Here is a 27,594-nt window from a genome sequence, read left to right as displayed (position 1 = left end):
TGTGGCCTATACCTGCCATCTTAGCCTCTCCCTGGCACCTCCTTCTATGTCCCAATGGCAACTCTCTGGTCCTCTGATTCTTTGGTCTTTCCCCCCAACCCCCGCCCCTCAGAAGTCCTGCCTTTTCCTTTCCTGTTCATCTATTGGCTGTTCAGCTCTTTAATTAACCAATCAGAAGGTGATGGAGAACAATGTTTTACAAAATACTGAGTCGGGAGAAACTTCATAATATTGACAATGCCAAGGTCTGACTGCAAATGGATCTGAGTGCAGAAATCAGGATTTGAATACACAGTGCAAAAAAAACAAAAAAACAAAAAAACACTATCCAACATGCTTCCCACCCACCTCTCACTCCCATACTCCTCCAACCCCCACTAAGCAGGGTTTCTCTGTGTAGCCCTGGCTGTCCTGGAACTCACTCTGTAGACCAGGCTGTCCTTGAACTCACAGAGACCTATGTGCTGCTGCCTCCTGAGTGTTGGGATTAAAGGTGCCACCACCTTACCCAGTTTCGTCAGATCTTTATTTAGCTTACTTTGCTCCTCAAAGAGATTTATGAATGCCTTGTTGTACACGTGGAGGTGAGTTACTTATCACCAGAAAAGTTTTCATCAAATTGTGCTATGCTGTATGGACTTTTTCTTTATACAGTAATCAGAATACAGTGATTTCATGCTGTAAAAAGATTATAAAAGCCAAGAGAAAGGAACTGTAAAAGAATTGGCAGCACCTTATCTTAAGGACAAGATCCAGAGGGTGGGCACATAACTTAGCCTCCCTCTCTGTGGGCCCCAGGGCCACACCACTCAGTGAGAGACAATGGTCATAGGACCCAGGATCCTAGAGAAAAGTGGTGCTGGGCAGTCCTCTGAGGAGAGCCATCAACCATCTGTCCTAGAGTCCTTGACCTGCAGGGGGGCAGAGCTCAGAGGATGGGAGATGGCCCTGCATTGAGTTCTCCCTCTCACAAAACAGTTCTCTTCTATGAACCATGGACGTACTGCTAAATGGGTGAAGACAAAACTTACAAATCTTTTAAGTTCATAAACACCAAAACTGAGCCCAGTATCCAGGAATGTCCCTAAATTGGGGCTTTAATCACTTCACTAAATTACCCTGTGATTTTAATCATCAAACTAAGTGTTTGAGAAACTGCCAATCCAAAGGAAACCAGAAGTCTCACTCTGAGAGTTTCTCATAGGAAAACTGAACGTCTGGTTTATTAAGCATCTATTTGTTAGATATTTAGTGTCTATTAATCTTCTGCTAAGAGATTTAGTTCTTCTTTTCCTGGGGTGGGATGCCTAACTCGTAATATAAGAAGCCTCTAGAGTAACAGCTCCTGAGCCTGTCCGCACCTGGGCCTCACCTTTTGCCAGGAGGATATTCAAACAGGATGAAAGAGTGAATGAGAATGGTTGATTGTTTTCCATGTGACTGGGAAAGACTATTACAAATAGTCACTCCACCTGGGTGACACAGAGTGGACACATTATCAGGGAGCCAGCATGGCTGATAAGTCCAAGTTTATCGACTACATCGATGATGCTTTAGAAAAATCAAAAGAGACAACACTTTCCCAGTTATTTCTCACCTACCAGGGGATTCCTTACCCAGTCACCATGTGCACTCAGGAAACTTTCCGAGCTTTGGATGCCTTTGAAGCCAGAAGTGATGACGTCCTGCTAGCATCCTACCCGAAGTGTGGTAAAGCGGACCTTTCCCTACGAGTGCATTTTGGAAGGAGGTGGGAGAGGGCGAAGGTGGGAAGGAGGAGGTTCGTTTCCACATGGAACACACTGGAAATCAGCAGGGAGGAGACCAGGACAGGAGAGTGCATGCGTTACAAAGTCAACAACTGAGACAGCTTGAGATATAGCTTCCTGGAGGTCAGGGTGCAGAGGTCACGGCAGATGATGGAATGAGTGGTGGGAGGCAGCATGGCGGGGTCAGAATAACAAAATGTGACTATTTTTGACAGATAATGAAGGATGTCATTTCTGTCATTTATATAATGGTTTCCATGTGGTGAGGTTGTTTTTTTTAATCCAGGATCTAACACTAATTCTCTGGTTTCTCAAATCAGTTTTAGAAGGTCCGTCATCAGTGGCGGAAAAAGATTGGAGGATAAAGATTAAGAATCTAACTTACTCTACTGTACATTATCTACTTTTTCTGTTTGAGTCTTTGCTTGTTTTAATTGAGGTTCAGGCTGACCTAGAACTTACGTCTTCTGCTTCGGCCTCTAGCTTGGGTTATGGGTGTGAGCTATTCCACCCTCTGGCAGCATCTGCTACTGATTCTTTCAACTGTTACTTACGAAAGCCCATTTCTTTGAACACTTTTCTGTTACTTAATGCTGGACTTTTATAAAATCGAGGTCATATACTCCTGTAGCTTAATTGCGGAGGAAATATAGTATATAAACCCAACATTTCTCTAGCATAATATTCTTCTTTAAGAAACATATTCTATTTTCAAAATGAGTCATGTCAAGGAGACATCTGAGGTTTATGTGGTGTCAAATGTCTGGAATCTCAATACTCATGAGGCTGAGACAGGGGACTCATGAATTAGAAGCCAATGTGGGGTACACTGTACCCTGCCCTCAAAAGAAAGGAAGAGTGGGAGGGAGCGGGGAAGGGAAAGGAAAGATGAATTTTATAAGTTCACTAAATTCCCTGTTAATACACACAAATGCTCTTTGCTCCCAAATTATTTTTTCCCAGTATCTAGGTTCTTTCAACCTCTAAAGAAGCAAATGCAGACATCATGGGAGAGTTGAAAATGTAAAATTTCCTCATCTATATGAGAAGGTGAAATGTCTTTGTTATAAGACTCCTTGATGAGCTTCTGTTTTCTGTTTGTTTTTCTTACAGGTTCAAACTGGATTCTCCATATTGTCAGTGAATTAATATTTGCCGTTTCTAAAAAGAAATACGCATGTCCAGAATTTCCAGTTCTTGAATGTGGTGACGCCGAGAAATATCAGGTTGGTACCCAAAGTCTTTCAAGGTACAGCACACAATCCCAGGGGGATTTCTTTCACTCTGGAGTCTTCCCTTCTGGGTTCAGAAAGTATTAATAGGGTGCTCACAATGATCACTGATCAGGAGTTATTGCTTGTTTACCATATTCTCAGGCCTCTTCCAGTATTATCTCATTTTTCTTACAAAACAACTTTATCACCAGTTGACAAAGGATGAAATTGCCAACCTTGCCCAAGATGAAGATAATAAATGGCAAGGCCAAAAATGGAATCTGAGCTTTCTGATTCGAGCTCTTGAAAGAATTTAATATACAGCTATTCTTACGAATAGTAGCAATTCTTTTAACTTGACGCGCAAGTAATCTGAGAACACCCAGGACAGGAACTAAGCCCAAGAGTTACAGGCACGGGTAGGATGCTAGGCAGAGGCATTTTCAATTTCCTTGCCTTCATTACAGCTGCTGTGTACGTGACCAGTGAGGAATAGCGAAGGGGTAGTTAGGTCAGACAAGCCTCCGATGAGGATGAGCCTTGAAAGCGCTTACAGAGCTCTCAGCCTATTAGCATTGCTCTCTCTCTCTCTCTCATCAGAATTGGCTGGGACACTGCATTCGGGAATCTCTGCTTACTGCCCAGGGAGGAAGGGGTAAGAGGTAGGCTCTGCTTTGGGATCTTATGCTTAGACACAGCAGGAAGATGATGAACCGCCCTCTGCTGGCCTCATACAGGGAGGAAGGAAGGCTGGACCCAGGGGAAACCATTCCTGTAAAACCCCGGAAGTACTAACCACCAAGTTTCTCTATGGAGAAAGTCCCATGGGGACTTGCGGGGACAGCTTCTGGGAAGTGACCACACTCTACAGCTTGACGAATACAAACGTCAAGTTCCCAAAGGTTAAAGGGAGCCCATTTCCATGGATTGGGGAAAGTAACAGCAGAAAAATGAAGTTTGAATGGCAGCTGTTTGAGACTTGAGCATGAGTGGGAGGCAAGCCGCAAATCCCGGTGCGCAGGCAGCCACCCACTGCACCTCAAGGTGCAAAAGAGAGTTCAGAGGCCATTAAGGCCCAGCGTCCCAAACTTGGGGAGGGTTGTTATGCTCGAGGGCATCCAATGAAGGCTCAGACAGCAGGGGCTCAGGCTTTAGGGCTAGGAGAACGCACGGACGGACTCGTGAGCTTTTGCTAAGGGAAGAGATGGGACACCTAGAGAAAAGCCAAACAACTGTCATGTAACCTTGCTCCTAATGAGGACATTTGGTATTGCTTTAGAAGTGATACTAACGTGTGCCCAGCTTTCTAACCTTTATTTTAAAAACCTATTATGTCCTGGGTCAGGATCTTTTTTTTTTTTTTTTTTTACTTTATTTGCCAATGTTATTACCTACCTTCAGCACAAACGGGCTTGTCTTAGGTTTGAAATAGGATTTGGACTGTCGGCTTGTACGTTATACATGAGATTCCTCTTCTTCTCCTCCTTCTCCTTCTCCTCCTCCTCCTCCTCCTTCTTCTTCCTTCTGGTTTATTTATTTATTTATTTATTTATTTATTTATTTATTTAATGTGTATGGGTACACTGTAGCTGTCTCCAGACACACCAGAAGAGGGCATCTGGTTTATTTATTTATTTATTTATTTATTTATTTATTTATTTATTTAATGTGTATGGGTACACTGTAGCTGTCTCCAGACACACCAGAAGAGGGCATCAGATTGCATTATAGATGGTTGTGTGCCACCATGTGGTTGCTGGGAATTGAACTCAGGACCTGTGGAAGAGCAGTCAGTGCTCTTAACCATTGAGCCATCTCACCAGCCTGCCAGTCTAGGTTCTTGACATGTGAGGATTTGCCTCTGAACTTGAGTATCCTTGGAGTCTCTCTTCCTCTCCTAGAAGATGTGGTATTCCTGCTCCTCATGTGAGATCCAAAGTTATGTTTTAAGTTTTAATGACTGTGTTTAAGAGTTCCATGAAACAAAATGCTTCTAACCTTTAAGCCACTTGCCCCAGGACAGAAACTTTCTGAGACACTGGCGGCTATCCATTGTTTATGTAAGATGATAGGACACATATTTTCACTTCCCTAGACAGGTTTGTTTGACCCAAGGATGTGTTTGGCCACATGTAGGCAGGAAGTACATAGATAGGAAATGCATCAGGATGTATACTCGCTTCTGATTGGGTGTCTGTGGGCAACCAGGAAGCAGGCAGGAAGCAGGCAGGCTGTATGCTTGCCCCCCTGGACCTGGTGGGAAACACATGGCCTTATGGGTTTGCCTTAATAAGCCTCTGCATAATGTGACTTGTTACCATTTTCTGGGATCCCTGGACTGGCCTTACCAGATCCATCAAACTGGTCAATATTTGACTAAAGCTTGCTTCAAATTTGGCTTTGGTTTGTGGTGGTAGATTTATCCTCATCCAGTGGGGGACAGTTCAGTGGGGGACTTTCTGCTTCTTCAGCTACACCACTGTGAACGTAAAGCCAAGTGTTGCCCTGGCTTTTTCTAGAACCTTCCTTATTTGATCTTAGTGCCAATTGTGAAAGGGAAGTTACCCTTTCTGTTAAAGAAAAGTCTAGCTGTAGTGAAAAGCTCTAAATGACTACTGCATTCAAGGTGTTCTGGAAGAATTTAACTCCACTTTAAAATAGTCACTGAAGTGGGCCTGGAGAAATAAATGGCTCCGAGGTTAATGGCACTTGCTGCTTTTGAAGGGGAGGTAAATTTGGTTCCCAGCACCCACATGGTAGCCCACAACCATTCCAGGGAATCTGATTCCCTCTTCTGCCTCTGTTGGCACCAGACACATGGACACTACATACACATACATACTTGCAAGCAAGATAGTCGTACTCATAAAAATAAAATTTTTATTTTTAATTAACTAATTTTATAAGTGTTTTGCATGCATACACACACACACACACACACACACATATATACATATACACACTATGTGAATGCCTAGTGCCTGTGGAAGCCTTGTAAGAGGGCATCCGATCCTCTAGACTGAAGTTATGGTTGGTTATAATCCACCACGTATGTGCTAGAAATGGACTCTTGTTCCTCTGCAAGATCAAGCAGTATTCTAAACCACTGAGCCATCTCTCTGGCCCATAAAATGAAATCTGAAAATAAATTCAGTAAGTGAGTTTGGCATAGTATCCTAGTGCAACTAGATCTGCGCTGTCCAAGAACAGCCAAGAACGATGAACCACATCTTAAATCTCTGCTTTATTCAAGAGAACCATTAGCTTGAAAAGGTAGTGGATTAGCATCCCTGTAGCTTACGGATAATACAGGGAGGTAAAACAAATGTCAGTCATTTCAAGGTTTATTCTTGTGTCCCTTCCCCGGACTCCCGGAGGGTCACACTTGTCTCTGAGGTTTATGTCATTGCTACTTCTCTCCTCTGTGCCGCAGGGGGAGAGTTGGTGTAAAATAAGTTATTATATTCTAGTTATCCTATATATAAGATACAAAATCCAAGTATTTTATTTATAAGCTATAAGCCTAGACTGGGCAGGTTTGGAGCTGTTCTAACTTACATCCCAGCCACGTGTCCCTTCTTACCGCTTCTTCTCCTGGCCATGGGCTCATAGTCCATCTCTTCTCATGGTGGCTTTCCTCACTCTCCATGTGCTTTCTTCCTTCTCCTCTCTCTTTATCTGAGGTCCCCAGCCAGCTAGTGAAAACCCTCCTACCTCTATCTACTGTAAATCATAAGCTTTAACCTTGTATGGACCGATTAACTTGGGAAGCAAGGTTCACACAAGAGCTGGTGTGCCTGAGAATTCATTCTGGGGCAGCCAGGTCTTGAAATACAGAGCTATACATTTAAATACAAAGCAGCACCAGACCCCTTTCTGTCTAAAGAAAAAGGCTCTTTTTCTTACAATAATAAACTGTATACAGTAAGAACAAGTATGAAACAATAAGGAGATCTATGATGTAATAATTACATTCATAATGTCCAGTCCAATTGTATTTGGCAACTTAGGAGAAAGTATTTTTTAATCTATCCTATCTTGGTGGGTTTTGCATTTAAATCATCTTTTTTTTACTGTCTCAAGCATTTAAATCCTTTAATGTTCATAACTTGCAATTACCAACCTGTTTGATTGTAAACATCAGTTTACAATCTCCTACAACCTTCATAAAATACCTTACAGACTCTCTAGCCTTCATCTGCTAACCTTTAAAGATCTTGCAGCTTAAACCTTCATGACCTCCAACCTTCAAAGCTTGCATTTACCATCCTAAAAGCATTTCCTTAGACTCTAAAACACTTTCCGAGATCCTTTGCTACGCAAGTTTAAATGTGAGGCTACAGCTGTCTAGTCTTTGACCCCAACAGAGACTTGAGAAGGAAATAAATATTATGTGAATAGGCAAGAAGTACAGGTAGGCAGCTTCCAAAGTTATAGACATGACAGATATAGTTGGCTGTTTGAACAGCCCCCTAAAATGTCTCTATAGCATTGGAGTATCTATCTTCAGCCTTCTGGCCTCGTGTATATGACAGATATTTGTGAAGTAGTCATTATAAAGGACTTTCTTACTCTGTGTTGGCAGAGCTCAACTGTAGATATTGTCTGCATTTAAGTTTGCGCATTTTTCAGAGAGTGTTCTGTCTGCAGTTGAAGTTTAAGGCATTCTCTCTGCTCAGTGGCTAGCTTGCCTCTAATTGGAGGTCCTTTGATGCTCATCATCTTCTTTGGAGTGGAATGAGGTGCTGCTAGGAGCTGACAGATTTCAATGTCTAAAAGACCTTAAATTAATAATAATAATAATATATGGCATGTTCTGTGAGTCTCTGAGGTTTTGGAAGACCATCTATCTGAACAAACAAACTTTCCTTGTTTCTAGTTATTATTATCTGTTCAACCCAGGATGTATATTTCTGTGATAATCTAGACTAGTATCTGACATGACTGTGATGCTTTACAGTCCCACTGTAGCTTTGGAAGTTGGTTCTTGTGTCTGTAGGCTCCTAGGACCAACCGCTGTCAGCTGTCTATTGTGACTAATTCTTCCCCTTAGCTGGAGCCAAGATTTGTCCTCTGACTTTCATGGCTTTGGGTTTCTCTCGAATGGACCCAAATTAGACTGAGGTTGAAGACCACCATCTGTCTGGTGTGAGCCCAAGCCACTGCACTGGAGCCCAAGCCACTGCACTGGAGCCCAAGCCACTGCACTGGAGCCCGAAAGAAGGCTTGAGGGAAGCTCCTTGCAGCTTTGGAATTAGCTCTGAGCTAACTTGGCTGTGCCAGATGGGGCAACCAGGTCTTGGGATACAGTAGCATTTGAAGACATAGCAGCACCAGACCAACTCTAACAACATCAAGGTAAACATCTAGGATACCGAGACTTTCCATGCTCCCTGAACCTCTGTTTGGATGGCATCTAGGTTGAAGGTTAATGAAGAACTAACAATTAATTGTGTGTGTGTGTGTGTGTGTGTGTGTGTGTGTGTGTGTGTGTGTGTTCCTTCCTGCAGAATAAAGCACAATTGGGTTCTAACACAGGCCATAGGTGCCCACTCACTAGCTCCAGAATTGCCAGAAAGACATTTGAACTATGTCAACCCTTTTGGGGTTTCATATCTAAAGTTTATCAGAAATGATTATTTTTTTATTAAGATGCTTTAGAGGCAAATTTCTATTTCAGTTATAATTTAGTTGTGTCTAATTTTAAAATACAGCGTGCCTTTTAGTTTCAACCAGAAATCAGTGAGAAGGTAGGCTTAAATAAATAGTGATTTGATATACAGAGAACTTTCCTCTAAGACTTGTCTGAAGAATATGTATATATTCTATGTATAGTCAGTCTTCCTATTGATTACGCTTTAGATATGTTACTCATTTGTTTGAATAAAGTGTTGTATATCTAGTTCTGTGGCAAATACTTTCCTGTCTGTGCCTCTAATCCTGCTTTGTCGTCCTGCATGAGTCACTGTGTGACCTGGGGCCGTGTGGTGTTGGAGGAACTGTAAACTATCATTTAATCTGAAAATGAGCACTTATTGGATGTCATTCAAAGCATCTAAAACCTCAGAGCCTAACCTTAATCTCTATAATAGAGGCTCTAGTATCAGCCTGGTGTGAATGGATGTAACCAAGTTATTTTAAACACCAAGGAAGACAGTTTACTGGGACTCAGCCATTAACCATAACAAATCACCACTTGGACTCACTGCGTTGATTAAATATTTTTTAATCTTTCAAAGTCTTGATTTTTTTTTCTCTTCTTTGAGTCAAAATCTTCATAAGTTTTTATAGAATTAACTACAAATTCCTAAATATTATTTTGTCACTGGAGTTATAACACGGCTTATGAAGCTTTGAATGCTCTCCTTAAATGTGGGGCTGGCCAAACCGAAGCCTTGCCCTCTGAATAAAATATATTTATAAGGACTGATTGCAAGCTAAAGTCCCTTTACCACTTAACAGTGTTGTGTATTTGCTCTTCAGACAGGGTCTCTGTGGCCTGGAATTTATTATGTGCCCACTCTACTTTAAATTTGTGTTCTTCCTGCCTCTCGATCCCTAGTCCTGGTTACTGACACACCCCCACCCTCACACATGGCCATAAAACCTTGTTCTCTTTAGTTCTCAGTAGAAATAGATAACAGAAAAATAATCAATTATTCTATAACCTTTAAATGAACAAACATTTCATAAATAATTTCTCAGATAGTTAGGAAACCTGGACCTTCAGAGTCTTTTGGGATATTTGGGTGCAAGGTACTCCTTTAATCCCAACACTCAGAAAGTAAGGACAGGCAGATCTTTGAGTTCGAGGCCAATCTGGTTTACAGAGCTAGTTCCAAGAAAACCAGAGCTACACAGGGAAACCTTGTCTTGAAAAACCATAAAAAGAAAAAATATCTCTAGGGGCTAGAAAGATAATGTGAGTGGGTAAGAGAGCTCTTACTGTGCAATCTTAAGGCCTGAGTTTAGATCTCAGTGCCCACATAAAAGGCCAAGTGCTCCTATCATACCATTGTTGGAGGGGATGGAGACAGGAGAGTTCCTGGGACTTTCTGGCTGTCAACCTACCTCCACATTTGGTCAGTGACTGTCTCAAAGGAACACTGTGTGGGCAGTGACACAGCAGGTCGCTCAGTATCTTCTCTGGCCTCTGAGAGAGCATGCACAAGCACACATACATAGAAACATTTGCATTCCACATTTACATATATATATATATATATATGTTCTTGCATGGGAGTGCACACATACACACTCAGAGAAGTTCAGTTCTGCTTGTTTTAGGTGGACTTTTAGAAAACATGGAAGACTTGAATATTTCTATTAAGGCCTTGATACAGGAGAGATATGACTAAACAAAACAGTGAAATATAGGTTCTGAACTAGTTGATGTGATTGTTATAAAGGGTAGAGGATAAGTGACAATGATAGAAGATGGAAAGCAGGATCCAATAAAGTAACTGATGGGATTAATGATTTGTTTATGATTCTCCATGAAAAATGTAGGAGAGCAGAAGATAAAATAATTATAGAGTTCTTGAGGCTACCACTTAGATACCATGCTTCTAGGTGACTGAACACACATACACACACACACACACACTCATACATACATACATACATACATACGTACATACTCTAACACTCACATACACACTCTTAGAAGCATACACTCTCACACACTCAGACATACTCTCTCATACACACATTTTCTTAAACATACTCTCACACACATTCACATACACACTTTCACAGACACACCCACTCCCCACACACTCAGATATATTCTCACACATTCATTGTCTTATACATGTCTTTCACATACACTCATACACACTCACACACTCACCCTAGTGTCCCTATTTTGTAGAGAATGAAACTCTTCCCATCACCAAGGATCCTGACAACCCACCTCCACTATGACAAGCTACCTCAGTCCATCTTCAAGAACAAAGCCAAGGTGAGTGAATTTGAGACATATAAAAAGATTTAGTTCTATTTTGTTTATGTGTGAGTGTTTTGGTTGTGTGTATACGTGTGTATCATGTATGTGCTGAATTGGAAACTTTGATGTATACATACAGGCTACCCTTTGATTTCTCTGGAACTTTGACCTCGAGTTTTGGCAGTGCTAGAGGTCAAACCCAGAGCCTCACACGTGCTCAGCAAGAACCCTACCATTGAGCTACATCTTCAACCCCATAGTTATTGGATATTGGTGTGAACTTGCTAGTAATTGTGGGATGTGAATATGTGAAATGTAAAATATAGTATTTCTTTTATCATTTCTTTCTTTGGATGTTTTGCTATGTTTCCATTTAAGTCAAATGCATTCCTCATACATAAGAGGAAATGTGTAGTTTATTAGTTTATTATTAGTTTATTGGTTTTACAATTGATAGGCTTTAGAATCTTACTACTTCAGAAGAATTTTTTTTCTGGTGACATCTGCAACTGTATTATTTCAGAATTTCACATAAAATAGGCACCATTGCATCACCAGACAGAATTCTTGTTGCCTTGACTCTTCTTTCCATTTGTTTAAATATCTAACATCAGGAGTGACAAGGCAAGACTCTGCTTCCCCCACTCCTCCCTCCCTTCTACCCCCACTTGTGTGGGTCCCTTCTGCCTTCCTATCACACGGATTCCATCTTCCCCCTTCCCGTGAGGTCTCTTCTTCCTTTTCATGGTCCCCTTTCTACTTTCATGATCGATCTACACACACACATATACACACACACACACACATACACACACACTCACATCCACACATACTTGCACGCACTCATATACATACACATGCTCACTCACATACTCTCACACTCACACACGCACACACTCTCACATACATACACACTCAGTTATAGATTCTGAACATATGTGAGAAAGTATGTGCTCTTTATATTAATCTGGCTTGAATTACTTAACGTGCTTCCCAGTTGCTCCCATCTTCCTGCAAACTGTCAGTGACTTCAGTTTCCTTTACAGCTCAATGGAGTTCCACTGTGAACCACGTTTGCTACATCCATTCATTCATCTGTTGATGGCCGTCTGGGCTGGCTTCATTTCATTGCTATTATGGACGGTTCAGTTAATGCTCAAGTATCTCTGTGGCAGGCACGTCAGCAGTGAGAGGACAGAACTGCTGCTCGACCCTCACATCTTCAGCAGCATGAGTGAGGCTTTCCTCTCATCTTGTAGGGAGCCTGACTCAGGCCTAACCAGGATTTGTGACTTTGATGCAGTAAAGTAGTTTAGGATTGGTCAGTACAATGCAAAGTTGGAGATTTTATTGAAGATATTTTAATATGGTGGCACCCAGCACCCAGGAGACGGGGGCAGGTGCCATGGACAGAGCAAATTCCAGGCCAGGCAACAGTGGAACCCTGCCTTAAACAATAATAATAACAAAATCGAGATATTTTTAGTAGAACGCAAAACCTTCAAGAAGAGAAGAAAAACCTAAGAGTATGCGTGTAGGATTCTCAATGAACAGACACAGAAAGTAAGCTGCTCCCAAGCTCGGTACTGGGTGTCTTAGAATTAGCCATATTTACCAGTTTAGTAGATACTTCCTAAAGATGCTTTAAAAAAAAAAAAACGTTTATTTTCTCCTCCCTTTGATTGGAGAGTTCATAGAGCAGGTCTGGCAATGCTTTGCATAGAACTGTAATCTGATGAAAGAAAAGCTAGGAGCTCTTCTCTTCCCAGCCTCTCGGTTGTTAGCTATGACCCTTCTCCCACCCCAGTTTGAAAGTCCCGAGGTCCGTTTCCACGAGTCAGTTAGGCCCTTTGCATTTGAGGACGGAGCTGCTATTGCTTTCTGCTTGTTGCCTTCCAGTTTTCACAGAAAATCTTAAGTCCGGAAAAGCTCTGGAAATCGGCCAAAACCACTTGAGGAGCAGCCTCCTCAGTGACTCTGCAGAGGGCTGGTGTTGCCCCCTGCTGGGTTCAGCTGCTTCTTACAAGGGCCTCAAATATATTTAGTCAAGAAATTTCCAGGGTTGGGGGTGTGGGGGTGGGAGGGTCGTCTTCCCCTTTTCAGAAAGTTACATGACATCTGTTCTGCCTTATCCTGCTTCTGCTATATAGTCTCTGTGTTCAACCCGATGCTCAGTTGTCATAGGTTTGAAACAGGATGCCAGGATGCATCTGATTTCCTCCAGGCACGCGGAGCAGCCATGTACTCTTCCCACAATTCCTGAGTTCTCTCCACAATCCCTGGGTTCTCTCCCACTACCCCTGGGACCTTGCCCACAATCCCTGGGTTGTGGGTTGTCTCCCACAATCCCTGGGTCCTCTCCCACAATCCCTAGGTCCTCTCCCACAATCCCTGGGTCCTCTCCCACAATCCCTGGGTTCTCTCCCACAATCCCTGGGTCCCCTTAAGACTCAGTTTGCTCTTTACTGTTCTCCTTTCACACTTTTCATCCAAAGGGCATCGGAGGTCACTGGAGAAAACAGACGCGGGAATGAGAGGTCCAACCCCATCTGCATTCCACAGACACACACCGCCTCGGCACCTCATGTCTATAACCTTAAAGATTAGTTTGCAATCTTTTGCTTTATTTGGGATTTTACCTTTCAAATCTATCCTTCTTGATTCTGTTAGGGGAATTGTTCTGTTTTTCCTTTTAGTGTCTTCTACGTCTGCCTTTTTGTGGTCATTATTAGCAAAGGTCCTCTCAGTACCACTCTTCTGTCCTTCCTCTTCCTTCCCCCATCTGTGATTTACCATGGTTCCTCTTGCTCTCTGTATCAATACAGTTATGATGCTGTTCACCCTTTCTCTCTTCCATGCTGCAATACAAAGCTCCATAAACTAACTTCGTTCTTGTTCTCTAGATATTGGTGATATTTCGAAACCCTAAGGATACAGCGGTGTCCTTTTTTCATTTTCATAATGATGTCCCCGATATTCCCAGCTATGCCTCATGGGATGAATTCTTCAGGCAATTCATAAAGGGACAAGGTATGACTGTTGATAAGAGAATTTCATCTTCAACAGGTGAATCCATAAATGTGAAAATGTAAAGAAATAAGATTTGTGAAGATCTTGGAATGGGAAGTTTACATTTATAGGAGGTTTTGCAGCAGCTGCAGCAGTGGTTTCATGACCCAAGCTACTGATGCATCTCTGGTTTCAAGGAGACTCTAGCACAGTGGTCCTCAACCTTCCTAACGCTGAGACCCTTTGATACAGTTTCTCATACTGTGATGACCCCCAACCATAAAATTATTCTTGCTGCTACCCCACAACTGCAATTTTGCTAGTTATGAATCATAATGTAAATATCTGTTACTTCCTAGGGTCTTATGGGACCACTGTGAAAGGGTCTTTTGATGCCCACCCCCCAAGTGGGTTGAAACCCACAGGTTGGAGAGTTCATTTTGTTGACCATGAATATTGAGTGGTCATAGAAGAGATTAAGAACAAAGATGTTTTTTAAGAGTAATATAGAAAAGTATTTCTAGTTTTTTCTCTCAAGTCACTGTATCACAGTGTCAAAAAAGACCCAAGAAAAAGAAAAAGAAAAATCCACAGATTTGTGTAGCTATGCCTAAAACATTTTTGTTAGACTATGTAAACATCTTATCTCTAGTTATCAATAACTACTATTTAAATTATTGATTTTTTTGTTCCTTGATAATTTCACATATGCGTATAATGAATTTTAGCCTTCTCTTCTCCCCATGACCTTCTTTTGTCTCCCGTCCTTTTCCCATTGAAACCTTCTTCCCAACAACCCTCCCTATTATTTCCTGACTTTCTGTGCAAATGCGGCTTGCTGAGTTTAAATACGGTTGCTGTGCTAGTCACTTTTCTGTCACTGTGATGGAACTCCTTGGCCAGGACAGCTTATTGAAGAAAGTTTATCTGAGCTTCCAGTTCCAGAAGGATAAGAGTGCATGATGGCAAACAGACATGGTGGCTGGAGCAGGAAGCTGAGATCTGACTTCTCAAACAGCAAGCACAATAAGGGAGAGGGACTTGGAGATGGCATGGAACTTTGAAATCTCAAAGCCCACCCCCAGTGACACACTTCCTCCACAAGGCCACACCTCCTATACCTATCCAAACAGCACCACCAACTTGGGACCAGGTATCCAAATATCTGAGCCTATGGAGGACATTTCATTCAGACTATCACAGTAACTTGCATGAGCATGGATGGGAAGTTCTATACTGGAGCATGCACGGTTATACCACAGAGGAAAGCGACGCACCCCCACCCACCATTATTAACTGCTAAGACTCTTGAGGAGTTATGGAGCCTTGTGAGCCCTTCCTCTTCTCATGATGAAATAGTAACTATTAATTTCTAACTGTTACTGCTTCTTCAGATACTAAACTAGGTGCTGTATAGGAGTGCTTTCCCCCAAGACTCATGACCAACTAGAGTAAGGCCCTGCTGTACAGCTGAGAACACTAACGAAAATGTTCTGCCAATCGCTAATCACCCCACTTGTTTTCGTGGTCCATGAATACAGTGGCCAGAGGTCTATATGTATCTCCTTTTAATAGCAGCTAAATGACCATAGAGGAGATGATATTGTCTGCTCTCTTTAAGAGATGGTGCATGCTGTCTAACAGTTTTCTCTGAGATTAAAATAACAAAATCTGAGAGTCCTGTTCAGAGAGTGAAACTGAGCTGTAAAGACCCTGAGACAGACCAGCTGCCTGGAAGAAGCAGAAGCCAGCTAAGCTGCCTGGAAGAGGTCTAGACCAGAGTCACTTGGAATGGACACTCTCCTACCTGTTGAGCTGGCTGCAGGTGTGCAGTGTGCTCCAGGTTCCCAGCTTTGGTGAGCTGTCCCCCATAGGCCTTGGTGATGCAGCTGTCTTTGAGTCATTTCTGGCCCTGCATGCAACCCCAAGCGAACTTATTGGTTCACCAAGTTGGACTTTGGTGGTACCCATACTTTGGTCTGTTGCGGGATGTCTATCGGGGATGAGTAGACATGTGTGCTACACCTTCCCAGGAAAAGTATTTTCACACCACAGAACCGCTTCTCTCAATCTATTTATTAAAATGATGTTTAACATGGACACTGTGTTTTGCTACACATACACATGTGAAATGACTACTGAAGTCAAGCCATCATGTCACACAGCTGCTTTGTTGTGTATAGAGAAAGAGTAGTATATGTTTGCTGGTCCCTTAGCAAACACTACTTCATTATGCAACACTGGATTCATAACTCTAATCCTTAGGCTGTACATTAGCTTACTAGACTTATTCACAACTCAGCGCTCCAAAGTTACATCAGAGTTGTAATTGCCTTCCTTCGCATCCCTGGCACCATCCTGCTTTCTGTGTTACTCAACCTTTAAAAAGATCCAACATGTAGATGAGACCAATATTTTGCTTTCTGCCATATATTTGCCTACATGATGCCTCCCAATTCATTTATGCCATGGATGCCAGCATCACTATTTGAATATTCCATGTTCTATCTATATACCACAATCTGTGAAGGCCAGTCTAAAGGGTATTTGATATAGCAAATCCCACAGCATTCCGAGTACATGGACACTACATACGGTACCAGCTCCCTGGAAAAGATAAATATTGGATCGAGTCATAGCAGCAAGGAAAGCTCACAAGGAGATGCATTACTGTACAGCACCAGTCAGCCTGCTTCTGTTGTCTAGAAACACTTTGTAGAGTCAGGCAGGGCAAATCTGTAACGCCGCTCCATACATATGTGGCACCGCTCCATACATATGTGACACCGCTCCATACATATGTGACACCGCTCCATACATATGTGACACCATTCCATACATATGTGACACCACTCCATACATATGTGACACCGCTCCATACATATGTGACACCATTCCATACATATGTGACACCATTCCATACATATATAACACTGCTCCATACATATGTAACACTGCTCCATACATATGTAACACTGCTCCATACATATGTGACACCACTCCATACATATGTGACACCACTCCATACATATACAATACCTCAAGGGAACATTCAGTGATGATTTTTGTGACTTGTGGGACAACATGAAGAATCCTCTCCATCCTCTGCGTTCATTCTTTCTGCTCAGTTGATAAGCAACAAGATGTGACAGTCATAACTTGGACAGGATTTTTTTCCTTGCAAAATTCCGAAATCCAACACACAGAGGCAAACGAAGACATTAGGGACACCACGATTGGCCGACCAAGCTCCTGCCATGATGACTTCCCCACAAGGGTGGACGTGATCTTGAATTGCAAAGTGAAGCAAACTCTCTGCTGAAGTTGCTTGCGTCAGAATATTCTATCACAACAACAGAAAGGAAGCTCAGGCCTGTTCCCTCTTTCTGAGTTATTGCGTTATCTCTGAGGAATCTTAGAGCTTGCTCAGTTGTATCACTAATGGCAAATGTTCGAGGAAGTAAGACACGGGTGGGTATGGACAGTGAGGCAGGTGTATTCCACCTCCTGGAGACAGACTTGTAATACACACAACCTCTCTTGATCATTTACCCATATGTGTGATATCTGTTTTCCTCAGTTATGAACAGTGTCTTACTTTTTTTTTCTCCTGTGCTTTTTAGTTTCTTGGGGAAGTTACTTTGATTTTGCAATTAATTGGAACAAACATATTGATGATGAAAATGTTAAGTTCATATTATATGAAGACCTGAAAGAGGTGAGATTATGGTCATTGATATTCAAGGGCAGTATTTACTAGAGATTACAGCACACAGCACATACTTAGAATGTCTAATTTTGTGAACTAACAGTGTGTTCATTTTTAAAAAAAAAAAAGTACTAGATATAAAATACAAAACTAGAAAAAGCTCACTATACATAAGATTTTAGTTTGTTTACTTAGCGAATAAAATAATGCTTGCAGCTTAATAATAGCAGTTTTCTTTTCCATTTGTGATGGACAGCTCCTGTTAGTGGTGGAAGAAATAATATGTAGGTCTCAGCTAATTTAATCAAATATTCATTTGGTTATGAAATTTCCAATTGAGTGCTTTTTCTTAAAAAGATTGTTTATTCACTTAACTTTGAGTCAGAGATGTCTCAGCACAGTTTTAGGCACACGTTCTACATCAGTGGAGAATCCCAATACAGTTCACTGCACTGGAGAAGTTTCTAGAATAAGGGTGGGAAGGCTGAATGGTAAGGAACACAAAGGAGATTGACGTGTGTGCAGAATGTGAGAAGAACAAAGCGCACAGTTGGGGAAGGAGACCAGAGAGTGGAAGGTCGGAACACTGGATCAATCCGAGAACATAACAGTTGATGAGTTGCCAGTAAGAAGCTATGATTGATCGAAGGACTGAATGAAATGAGGGTGTGAGCCAAGTAAGTAGCTGTGGGAGAGCATTCCAAGCTGAGGAAGGGAGCTGGAGCACTAACACACAGACACACACACCATATATATAAACACATCATAGATACACATACCACACACAGACACACACACATACACACAGATACACATACACATATATATTCACACATACAACACACAGACACACATACACATAGAGACATATACAGAGACAGATACACACACACATAGATACACATACCCACCACACATAGACACACATGCACACACACATAGACACATATAGATACACAGACACACACACCACACACACAGATACACTCACACAGACATGCACACCATATACATAGACACAACTCATAGATACACATACCACACACAGAGACACATACAAACACACCACACACAGAGACACAGACAGACATACGCATAGGTACCATATGCATAGAGACATATGCAGAGACAGATACAGACACAGACACACACAGATACACATACCCACATACAGATACACATATACATAAATACACACACCACACACAAAGACACACATGCACTATACCACAAACACACACATATACAGACATGTACCACATACATAAACACACACACACACACACCACAGAGAGAGAGACAGACACACATACACAGAGACACAGACACACACACATACATACACACAGATACAGACACACATAGATATACACATACCAGATAGCAGTGCACAGAGGAGGCAGGTGGAGTGAGTGGGGCCAAGTGCGTGTGACATGGCTGAGTGACCAAGTGAGGAACAGTAGAGCAGGCCCCCTAGAGTGACTCTGGCTTTCACCCAGAGGGAACAGAAGGCATCTGAGCAGAGGAGTGAGGAGGGTCTTTTTGGCTGGTGAGTGAGAATGGACTGGGGCCAGGCGAGTGCAGGAAGAGAGACATCCCTCCAGGGCAGGAGGGGTAAAAGGAACAGGAGTTCAGAGACGATCTGTGGTACCTAACAGGCTTTCTCAGAAATTAAATAAATAAAAGAACGGTGCTGATTTAAGAAAATCTCGGCCTCTGTGAATCCCACTGAGAGATGTTTATCATTCAAATATTTCTTTTCCCCAGAATTTGGTTGTTGGAATAAAACAGATCTCTGAATTCCTTGGTTTCTCTTTAACTGACGAACAAATAGAAACCATCTCCACTCAGAGCACCTTCCTGGCCATGAGAGCAAATTCTCAAGAGACACATGGTGCCATTGGGCCCTTCCTCTTCCGCAAAGGTAACCTTGCTTTCATTTGGGGGTCATGTGTCAGCTTGGGAGTGACTTTGTGCTTAACACACAAGCCAAATCACTTTGTCTGAAGCAAAATAAGACTTAGGTTTTTTTCTCCCTTGATAAGAAAAATCAGGACCCAGGGAGCCCAGAGCTGCCCCTGGCAGCTGTCCCTGTCCTTGACTGCACTGAGCGCTCAGTGATGGCAAAGTGGCAGCTTGAGCTCCAACATTCTGGTTCTGGGTAGGAAAGGAAGCCACAAAGGAAGGAATCCTGTACACTAGCTAACCAGACCCCTTCCAGAGCTTCCCACCAAGCCCTGCTCGGAGGCTGTTTGCGTTCATTCTCCATCTCTCCTCCCTACAGCAGTAGCTGAAAATGTAGCTTTCGTTTTTGAGCTAAGTGCATTGTAACTCACTTAAAAATCAGAGTTTTGTTAATATAGGAAAAGAAGAAAACGGTCATTGGGTAAGAAATTAGGTACTTGGCAGACGGTTTACTTAAATTTCATTAAAGTATTCTAAGTTCTTACCCCAAGTTTAGAATTCTGTAAGTTAGGACTTTCCACTTTCATTCTATTGCTTATTTGATGAAAATATAACAATATTTAACATTTTTATTGCATGTTGTGTGTATGTGTGTGTGTGTGCATGCCATGAAATGCATGATGAGGTTAGAGGACAATTTATGGAACTCAGTTCAATCCTTCCATCATATGGAACTTGGGGCTAGAATTCAAGCTTTGGGGTAAGCACCTGTGTCCACTGAGCCATCTCATCAGCCCATGGAACAGCAAGGGTGACCACAACTAACATGGGAACTGGTTAGGTACTGCCTGGAATGCTGGGTTGGGGTTAAATTTTATAGCAAAAGGATACAAGAGACTTAGTTTTGCAATGTAGAAGAAGACTGAAGCCCCCAGGGTCTGGCTTTTACACTGTCACATTTCAGGATTTGAGCTGGGTCTACTTTCTTCCGTTACTTTTTCACCTGACCCATTTGAAATAATGGGTCTGTATGAATAGAAGATCAAATAGGAACCTGGGTGCAGCTGGATTCCTGTATAACCCTGATTCTTATACCTGATTTTATTAGCTTTAGGAAGGGGAAAATAGGACCTTTCTATACATCTATCTCATTAAGTGTTATTCAGAGAGGAAAACTCCTACAATAAATGAAGTAAATCTGATGTGCGTTGTAGAAAGTCCAGAGGGCAGGAAAATATGGAAGAGCATGAAAATAAAACACAAATCATTTACAGGTGACATCAAAAATGTAAACTTCTTCCCCCTGAGTCAGGTTCTTTTTGGTGTGTTTCCTCCCAGCCCCCCCCCTTTTTTTTGTCATTGGGTACAGTTGATGGCATCTGGGGACAGCTTTGTGTCCTGTTTCATTTCCTTAATGCATCATAACTATTTTCTCATGTCATTAAGCCCACGTCATCAGCACACATTTCAATGGCTGTGCAACGGTTTGCAATTTCAACGAGAAAATCCGAGGATTCCACAGAAAGAAATAACTTACTCTTTACGTGCATTTATTTATCTTCTGTGTGTATGTATGTCTGTGTGTATATGTATATATGTATTATGTATGCATGTGTGTATGTATGTATGTGGGCTCACATGTGCATGCCATGGCACACATGTGAAGGTCAGACGGCCACTGGTAGAAGTCAATCTACTCCTTCTATTCCAGGGTCCCAGTGGTCAAACTCAGGTCTCCGGGCTTGATCAGGTTCATTGACCCACCCAGCCGTCTCACCCGCCAAAGAAATAACTTATTGTATGTCAGAAAAAAAAAAAAGCGTTTTAAATCTCTGTTGAGTCAGAGTTTCACCATGTAGCTCAGGCTGACCTGGAACTTGCTATGTGGCCCTGGGTGACTTAAAAGCAAGATCTTCCTGCCTTGGCCTCCGGGCAACTGGCCAAAGTATTAAATTCCTCAAAAAAAAAAAAAAAAAAAAAAAAAGAAAGAAAGAAAAGAAAAAAGTTCAGTGTCTGACATGTTAACCAAACCAATTTAAAATGTTAACTTTAGAAATGTATTTGGGTTCCATCCTATAGCTGACTGTGAGCATCCACTTCTGTATTTGCTAGGCACTGGCATAGCCTCATACGAGACAGCTATAACAGGGTCCCTTCAGCAAAATCTTTCTGGCATTGTGCAATAGTGTCTGGGTTATGGAGAAGCTAGAGAAAGTACCCAAGGAGCTGAAGGGGTCTGCAACCCTATAGGTGGAACAACATTATGAACTAACCAGTACCCCGGAGCTCTTGTCTCTAGCTGCATATGTATCAGAAGATGGCCTAGTCGGCCATCACTGGAAAGAGAGGCCCACTGGTATTGCAAACTTTATATGCCCCAGTACAGGGGGACGCCAGGGCCAAGAAGTGGGAGTGGGTGGGTAGGGGAGCAGGGCGGAGGGAGGGTATAGGGAACTTTCGGGATAGCATTTGAAATGTATATAAAGAAAATATCTAATAAAAAATAAATAACAATAAAAAAAAGAAATGTATTTGAGTAGCTGAGAAACTTTCGTAAGGAAGAACGACATTCTGAAATTATAAGATTTTAGACCCCAGATGCTGGGAAAAGGATAGGGTTGACCACTGGGGTGGAGTCTTCTTCACCCAGATTTGTAAGGTAGGCATGCCATCTGCTATCCACCAATGGAGAAGCCCCCATGGGCCCTGGTGATCTTACAAGAAAATTGTGGGTTGTGGGTTCATTTTTAAAGGTGGAAGTGTACCTCAGCTAGTTTCCAAATAAATGAGACTGAGACTCTAAGATTTATTTAATTACGCCTTATGGTGCAGTGACTGGGAAGTTAATAATCTATTCTAATCCTTTGGGCTAATCTGGTTACCTCCCAGAGAAAATTCCCAAGATACTTGCATTTTAGTATTGGTCTGGCTCTCTGCACTTCCGGTGTTTTCCCACAATGTCTCTCAGGACTCCTCACTCACTTCCCCTCTCTCTCTCCATTTCCCTCTCCTGGCTGGTGGAAGCCCAGCTCTATTCTCTCTTTCCTCAGCCATTGGCTGGTCAGCTTATATTGACAAGTCAGAGAATAAATGGGGAGCAGTGTTTACACAAACTTGAAATGGGAGATGCTTAGAATAATCATTACAATGGCATGTCTGAGGACAATAAGATGGGGGGGCAAAGAAATCAGCATCTGTATATGTTGGCCTTGAACTCACAGAGATCTATTACCCAAGTGCTCGAATTAAAGGCATGTGTCACCATTCCTGGCTTGTGGCAACTCATAAAATAAAGCTTGCTTACAGTTTCAGAGGGTTCGTATATTATCAGGATAGCAGGAAGCATGACCTCTCACAGGCAGATATGGCAGTTGAGAATTTTACATCCAGATCTAAGGCAGCAGGAAGAGACTGTGAGCCACTGGGCTTGGCTTGGCCTTCTGAAACGTCAAAGCAGCTACTCAGTGACACATTTCCTCCAATAATGCCACACCCACTTCCACAAGGCCACACCTTCTAATCTTCTCAAATAGTGCCACTCCCTAAGCACTCAAATATATGAGCCTATTGCAGCCATTCTTATTCAAGCCACCACAACTACATTGTTGCCGTTTTAGACCTTTCAAAGGAAAACACTGCATTAAACAAAAAGGTAAATTTGGGCAGAACAGAGGATAAAATTAAGAAATACCCTAACATTATATCTAAGTCTTTTGTGCTTTCTGTGTTGTAGGTGAGGTTGGTGATTGGAAACGTTTGTTCAACGAAACCCAGAACCAGGAAATGGATGAGAGATTCAAAGAGTGTTTGGCAGGCACGTCCCTCGGAGACAAGCTGAAGTATGAAGCATATTGCCTGGCTTAACTCTGGCCAAGCTGGCTGGCTTACAGAGCTTCTGTTCCCTCAGAATAACTGGATTTATAAAATTAGATAGTAGTGCAGTCAAACAGTCGCGTGACAATAATCATGTAACATGATTATGAATAGTGTGGATCTAGGAATGGTGGTAAGAGCTGACATATTTGAGCTCAAATTAAAGTTTGTCTTTCTTTTGAAGAATTGGAACATTGCTGTCAGTGTGTTGTTCTAGAGTCAAACACAGACCAAAATGGGCTTCCAAATGCTGTATTTGCATTTTCTCAAGCTTTTCTCAGTAGGAAACTTCTCACTATCGGTCCAAGTATTTGTAGTAGTTTTCTCAGACTTCCTGGTGGGTGAAATTCAAGCCTGACTCTGCACTGATTTAAGGTTGACAAACTGCAAGTTGCTTCAGGATAAATCCCTCTTCGTCTACTCTGGGTACTCCATGCATGCAGGCCTCTAGAGGTGCTTCCCTCAAGAGACATGACATTATACTTCTACTTAACACCATCGTTGAGGCAAAGCTAAGCTGTCTGTTTTTGTACCATACAGATTTTTCTGTTGCAGGGTCATAAGCAGTCACGTGAAACTAACAGGAGGATGTAGAGAACATTCTAGAAAGATTGACCTATCTGTAGCGTCTCAGTCATCCTACCACTTAGGAGGAAGAGGCAGGAGGCTTGCTACAAGTGTGAAGTCAGCCGAGCTTTAAAAGTTCTAGATCACTTAGGGCTTCAATCAGACCTTGACTCCAACCATCAAGCAAAGCAACAGGAACACACCTGCTGGCTTGCTCAGCTGGTAGTGTCTGCTTCCCATGGTCTCTTCCCCAACACTACAGTGACTAGGCATTGTGGTATGGATCTTGGAGGTGAACACAGGAAAACTGGAAGTTCACGGTCACTTTTAGCTTCACGACAAATTTGAAGCCAGTCTATACTACATGCCAATCTCAAAACAAAACACTCACCAACTCGTGGAGAATATTGGGAGTTGATAAGATTGGGTGTACATCACTTGCACACTTGCTCCCTAACCATTCGCCTCCAGAAAGATCCAGAGGCACCCCTTTCAGTGGCTAACACTTCAGCTAGATGTTCCAAGACCCCGAAGAAATTATGGTGATCATGGGTCTTTGGAAATGCCAAGAGTAAACCACCTAGAATGGAATAGGTAGAGTGAGCAGAATGGCATCCATTGTGAATGTTCAGTAGAGAAATGTCTGCAGAGATCTCGCTGTCAGCTTCTCCCTAGGTAGTCGGGTGTTCATTTAAGGTGCTATAGTAGGGAGCGGGAGTTTATCGAGGCTGATCTGGTCACGGGCTTTTCACATTAGAGACCTCAAATTACACCCAGGATCCACGCTACAAGAAAAGTTAGGCTGTTGTTCTCCTACCTTACAGGAAAGGAAGAAGAAAGGAGTGGGCACAGCAATGTTGACTGTGAAATTGGGGGCTCTGTCTTGGGACTTTTCCATCTCTCACCAGTTGCCATGTTGGGAGTACAATTTCCCGGTTCTAATTCTAGCTCCTGAGTTCTCCTCATAGGGATGGTGCTCAGCTCAGAGTGCAGGCATGAAGATGTGTCACTGGGCAGTGTGCCACAAGCTAAACCCTCAAGTCCTGGGCCAGCAAGTTCCATTATGGGAGTGTGTTACAGTCTTACAGGAAGGTAGGATTGCTTTTCTTTTCTTTTTTTTTTTTTAATTTTGTTTTAACCCGTATACGAGTTCACTATAGCTGTCTTCAGACACACCAGAAGAGGGCATCGGATCCCATTACAGATGGTTGTGAGCCACCATGTGGTTGCTGGGAATTGAACTCAGGACCTCTGGAAGAGCAGTCAGTGCTTTTACCTGCTGAGCCATCTCTCCAGCTCAGGCAAGGTTCCTTATTAAGCAGGGACTGCTGGTGTTGGCCTTGTGATAAAACATTCCTTGTGGCCTTTCTGGGAGCAGGTGGATCTTAACAGGGGCCTGGCCTGGTGAGTGATATGCAACAAGGGGCTAGCAGGTAACTGCTGAGGGCTGGACAAATAGATTTAAGAGAGAATTCTTCAACCCTCTGGCCAATGTTGTCAAGATGGCTATGTCCTCCTTGGCATGGCAGTGTGAAAGGGGAAGGAGACTAACGTTTACAAACCTGGACTTCAATTGTCACAGACATAGCTTGGCTGGACCCTCTGAGAGGCGAGTTACTCAGTATCTCCCACTGCACATCGGAATTCGGTAGCATCCATGTGCCCAGTTGCTTCCTCAAAGTTTGTTTTGAAAAGTAGATTGTGATCATTGATCCAGGAGCAGGAGGCTTGGGTTTCTCCTTCTTCTTCCTGCAGAGCTTTCCCAGAATGGAAGCCAGGAAGTGTCCGAAACCTGGAGAAGCTGGCAGTTACTGCAGTTGCACAGGAGAGGGGAGGCGGGCCCGGACCTTGGCTCCCGCGCTGGGGTACAGAGGCGACACGCCTACCTGACTTCTCGCGGGTGCGAGCCGGTGCGGGAGGGGCCCAGAGCAGTGTGGGAAGGCGGAGTCCGCCGGGAAAACGAAACAGAAGAGAACCGGCCAGGCCCGGACTTCCATGGGCAGCAGCAGCGGCAGGGAACGGAGGGCGAATAGATTTCAGAGCCTGCACCTGAAGTACAATTCGAATCCTGCTCCAGGGAGCGAGCCACTGTCCGGATCCAGAAACTTTGGTAAGACCTGAGGGCTATTTTCCCACTCCTGGATAGCGGTTGCAGGAAAAGGGACCCAGAAGGAAAATGACAAGCCCAATGACTTAAAACTCTGGAGGGAACTCTAGAAGCCTGAATGACCCAGAGACTGAATTCTGCGCCAAGACTTTGTGCTGCACAGTCATGGCATTCCAATTAGCTGTCCTTTGTGACAAGCGGGTCCTGCTCCATCCTCCACCAGCCGCTATGGTCAGGCAACCCCCCCCCCCGCGCCTCCCCCTCCCCTTCCCCCTTCTTCTCCCAACTCCCCCGCCCAGTGCCCACCACTTTCAGACTTACTTGGTGGTTCTGGGCCACAGCCAAATACCCTCCAACTCCTGCCTTCATGCTGCCTGTTTCTACTTCCTGGAAAGCCCTTTCCACCTCACCCCACCCCCAAGTGACTTCCTGGGCAGATCTGTCTATCCAGTCCTTTTCACAGAGCCAATGATATGAATTACCTTCCCTAAGCTAGAAACTCCACTCTGCCCTCATAGCCAGCGCCCCCCGTCCCCTGCCCCATATTTTTCTCAATCTTCCAACTAGTACTTAGTACTAGAATTAGTCTTTTTCCTTCTACCAGTAAGATCCCAAGAGCAGTTTTCATTGGCTTGTATAAGCCTAGCACCTGATCCCTGACAGGTGCTCGTTCCATGTATGTTAAGTGGATGGTAATTCATAAATAACCTTGAATTCTAGAGAAACGGGATTCCCTGTTGCACCTTTAGTACTAACCGTGCCTTGCCCCCTGGAGTTAAAGACACTCTCAGGGCAGAGTGTGTGCTTGTTTTTCAGCTTGCCCTGCGGCCCTGGAGGGACCCAAACACTGTGTGCAGCTTGCTCCTTTATATATCATATACTAGCTGAATGCATGTTGTATGGGAAGCAGCGACTGGAGGGGCTCAGCCTTCTGGGGTCCTACAGTCTTCAGGAAGGAGAAAGATCAGGGTCTTCAGGATATAGGTGAGACAAGCAGGTGGCATTTGTTGGTGCATGTGATGGGCTGCTCTTTGGGTGAGCGACTGAGAGCTGAGAGCAGCTTCCTGGTAAGCATCCTGATTCCTTTATAGGAATCCCACCTGTCAATACAGTGGTGAGGTGGAGTGATTCTAGTTGCCCCTGCAGCATCACAGAAGGCCAGCCCATCCTGAGAGGTGAATAAAATTGCTCCCTAGACAAAGGGTTCCAACTCCTGGGAGCATGGATTGGACCGTACCTAGCCATTCATTCCCCAGTGGACTTATTCATTCATTTGTACCAAGCCCTTATTATAGTTCTGGTACCTTCATTCCTTTTTCAGTTACAACTGTTATATTGATTTTTAAAAAGAATTTATTGGGGGCTGAAGAGATGGCTCAGCGGTTAAGAGCGCTGACCACTCTTCCAGAAGATCTGAGTCCAGTTCCCAGCAACCACATGGTGGGTCCCAACCATCTGTAATGGGACGGATGCCCTCTTGTGGTGTGTCTGAA

The 27,594-nt window shown here is 43.1% G+C and overlaps 3 protein-coding genes across 10 annotated transcripts in view; 2 read left to right on the top strand and 1 right to left on the bottom strand.

Moving 5' to 3' along the window:
- The first annotated feature begins 1,511 nt into the window (after nt 1–1,511).
- On the top strand, nt 1,512–23,619 carry Sult6b1 (sulfotransferase family, cytosolic, 6B, member 1). Of its 2 annotated transcripts, NM_001163625.2 has the most exons (7): nt 1,512–1,710; nt 2,883–2,995; nt 10,857–10,946; nt 13,835–13,961; nt 17,564–17,658; nt 19,417–19,573; nt 23,288–23,617. In NM_001163625.2, exons 1-7 carry the CDS (start codon nt 1,512–1,514, stop codon nt 23,416–23,418), a joined length of 912 nt encoding a protein of 303 aa, NP_001157097.1. In that variant the 3' UTR covers nt 23,419–23,617. The 2 variants fall into 2 exon arrangements, with proteins under 2 accessions (NP_001157097.1, XP_011244958.1); XM_011246656.2 differs by lacking the exons at nt 1,512–1,710; nt 2,883–2,995 and adding an exon at nt 3,498–3,645 and having other exon boundaries at nt 23,288–23,619.
- Nucleotides 16,002–26,620, bottom strand: Gm26637 (predicted gene, 26637). Of its 6 annotated transcripts, XR_003952322.1 has the most exons (5): nt 26,423–26,612; nt 25,881–26,043; nt 25,557–25,786; nt 22,859–22,994; nt 16,002–17,649 (listed from the first exon to the last, which is right to left on the bottom strand). XR_003952322.1 is itself a non-coding variant. In XM_011246777.2 (4 exons), the coding sequence occupies exons 1-4, from the start codon at nt 26,468–26,470 to the stop codon at nt 17,065–17,067; spliced, it is 660 nt and encodes a 219-aa protein (XP_011245079.1). In that variant the 5' UTR covers nt 26,471–26,612; the 3' UTR covers nt 16,002–17,064. The 6 variants fall into 6 exon arrangements, 2 of the variants coding, with proteins under 2 accessions (XP_011245079.1, XP_011245080.1); XR_003952324.1 differs by having other exon boundaries at nt 22,859–25,786; nt 25,881–26,132; nt 26,423–26,615; XM_011246777.2 differs by lacking the exon at nt 22,859–22,994 and having other exon boundaries at nt 16,002–17,283.
- The window catches only part of Eif2ak2 (eukaryotic translation initiation factor 2-alpha kinase 2), a 32,069-nt gene continuing 30,406 nt past the window's right edge, over nt 25,932–27,594 (top strand). Inside the window, exon 1 of one of the 2 annotated variants that reach the window (NM_011163.4) lies at nt 25,932–26,104. The gene's annotated coding sequence lies outside the window, so the exon portion shown is untranslated. The remainder of the gene's footprint in view (nt 26,105–27,594) is intronic. The other variant, XM_006523863.4, reaches the window with a different exon arrangement.

The sequence above is a fragment of the Mus musculus genome, chromosome 17 (genome assembly GCF_000001635.26).
Source record: "Mus musculus strain C57BL/6J chromosome 17, GRCm38.p6 C57BL/6J".
NCBI classification, from domain to species: domain Eukaryota; kingdom Metazoa; phylum Chordata; class Mammalia; order Rodentia; family Muridae; genus Mus; species Mus musculus.
This window is presented reverse-complemented; position numbering and strand designations above follow the sequence as displayed.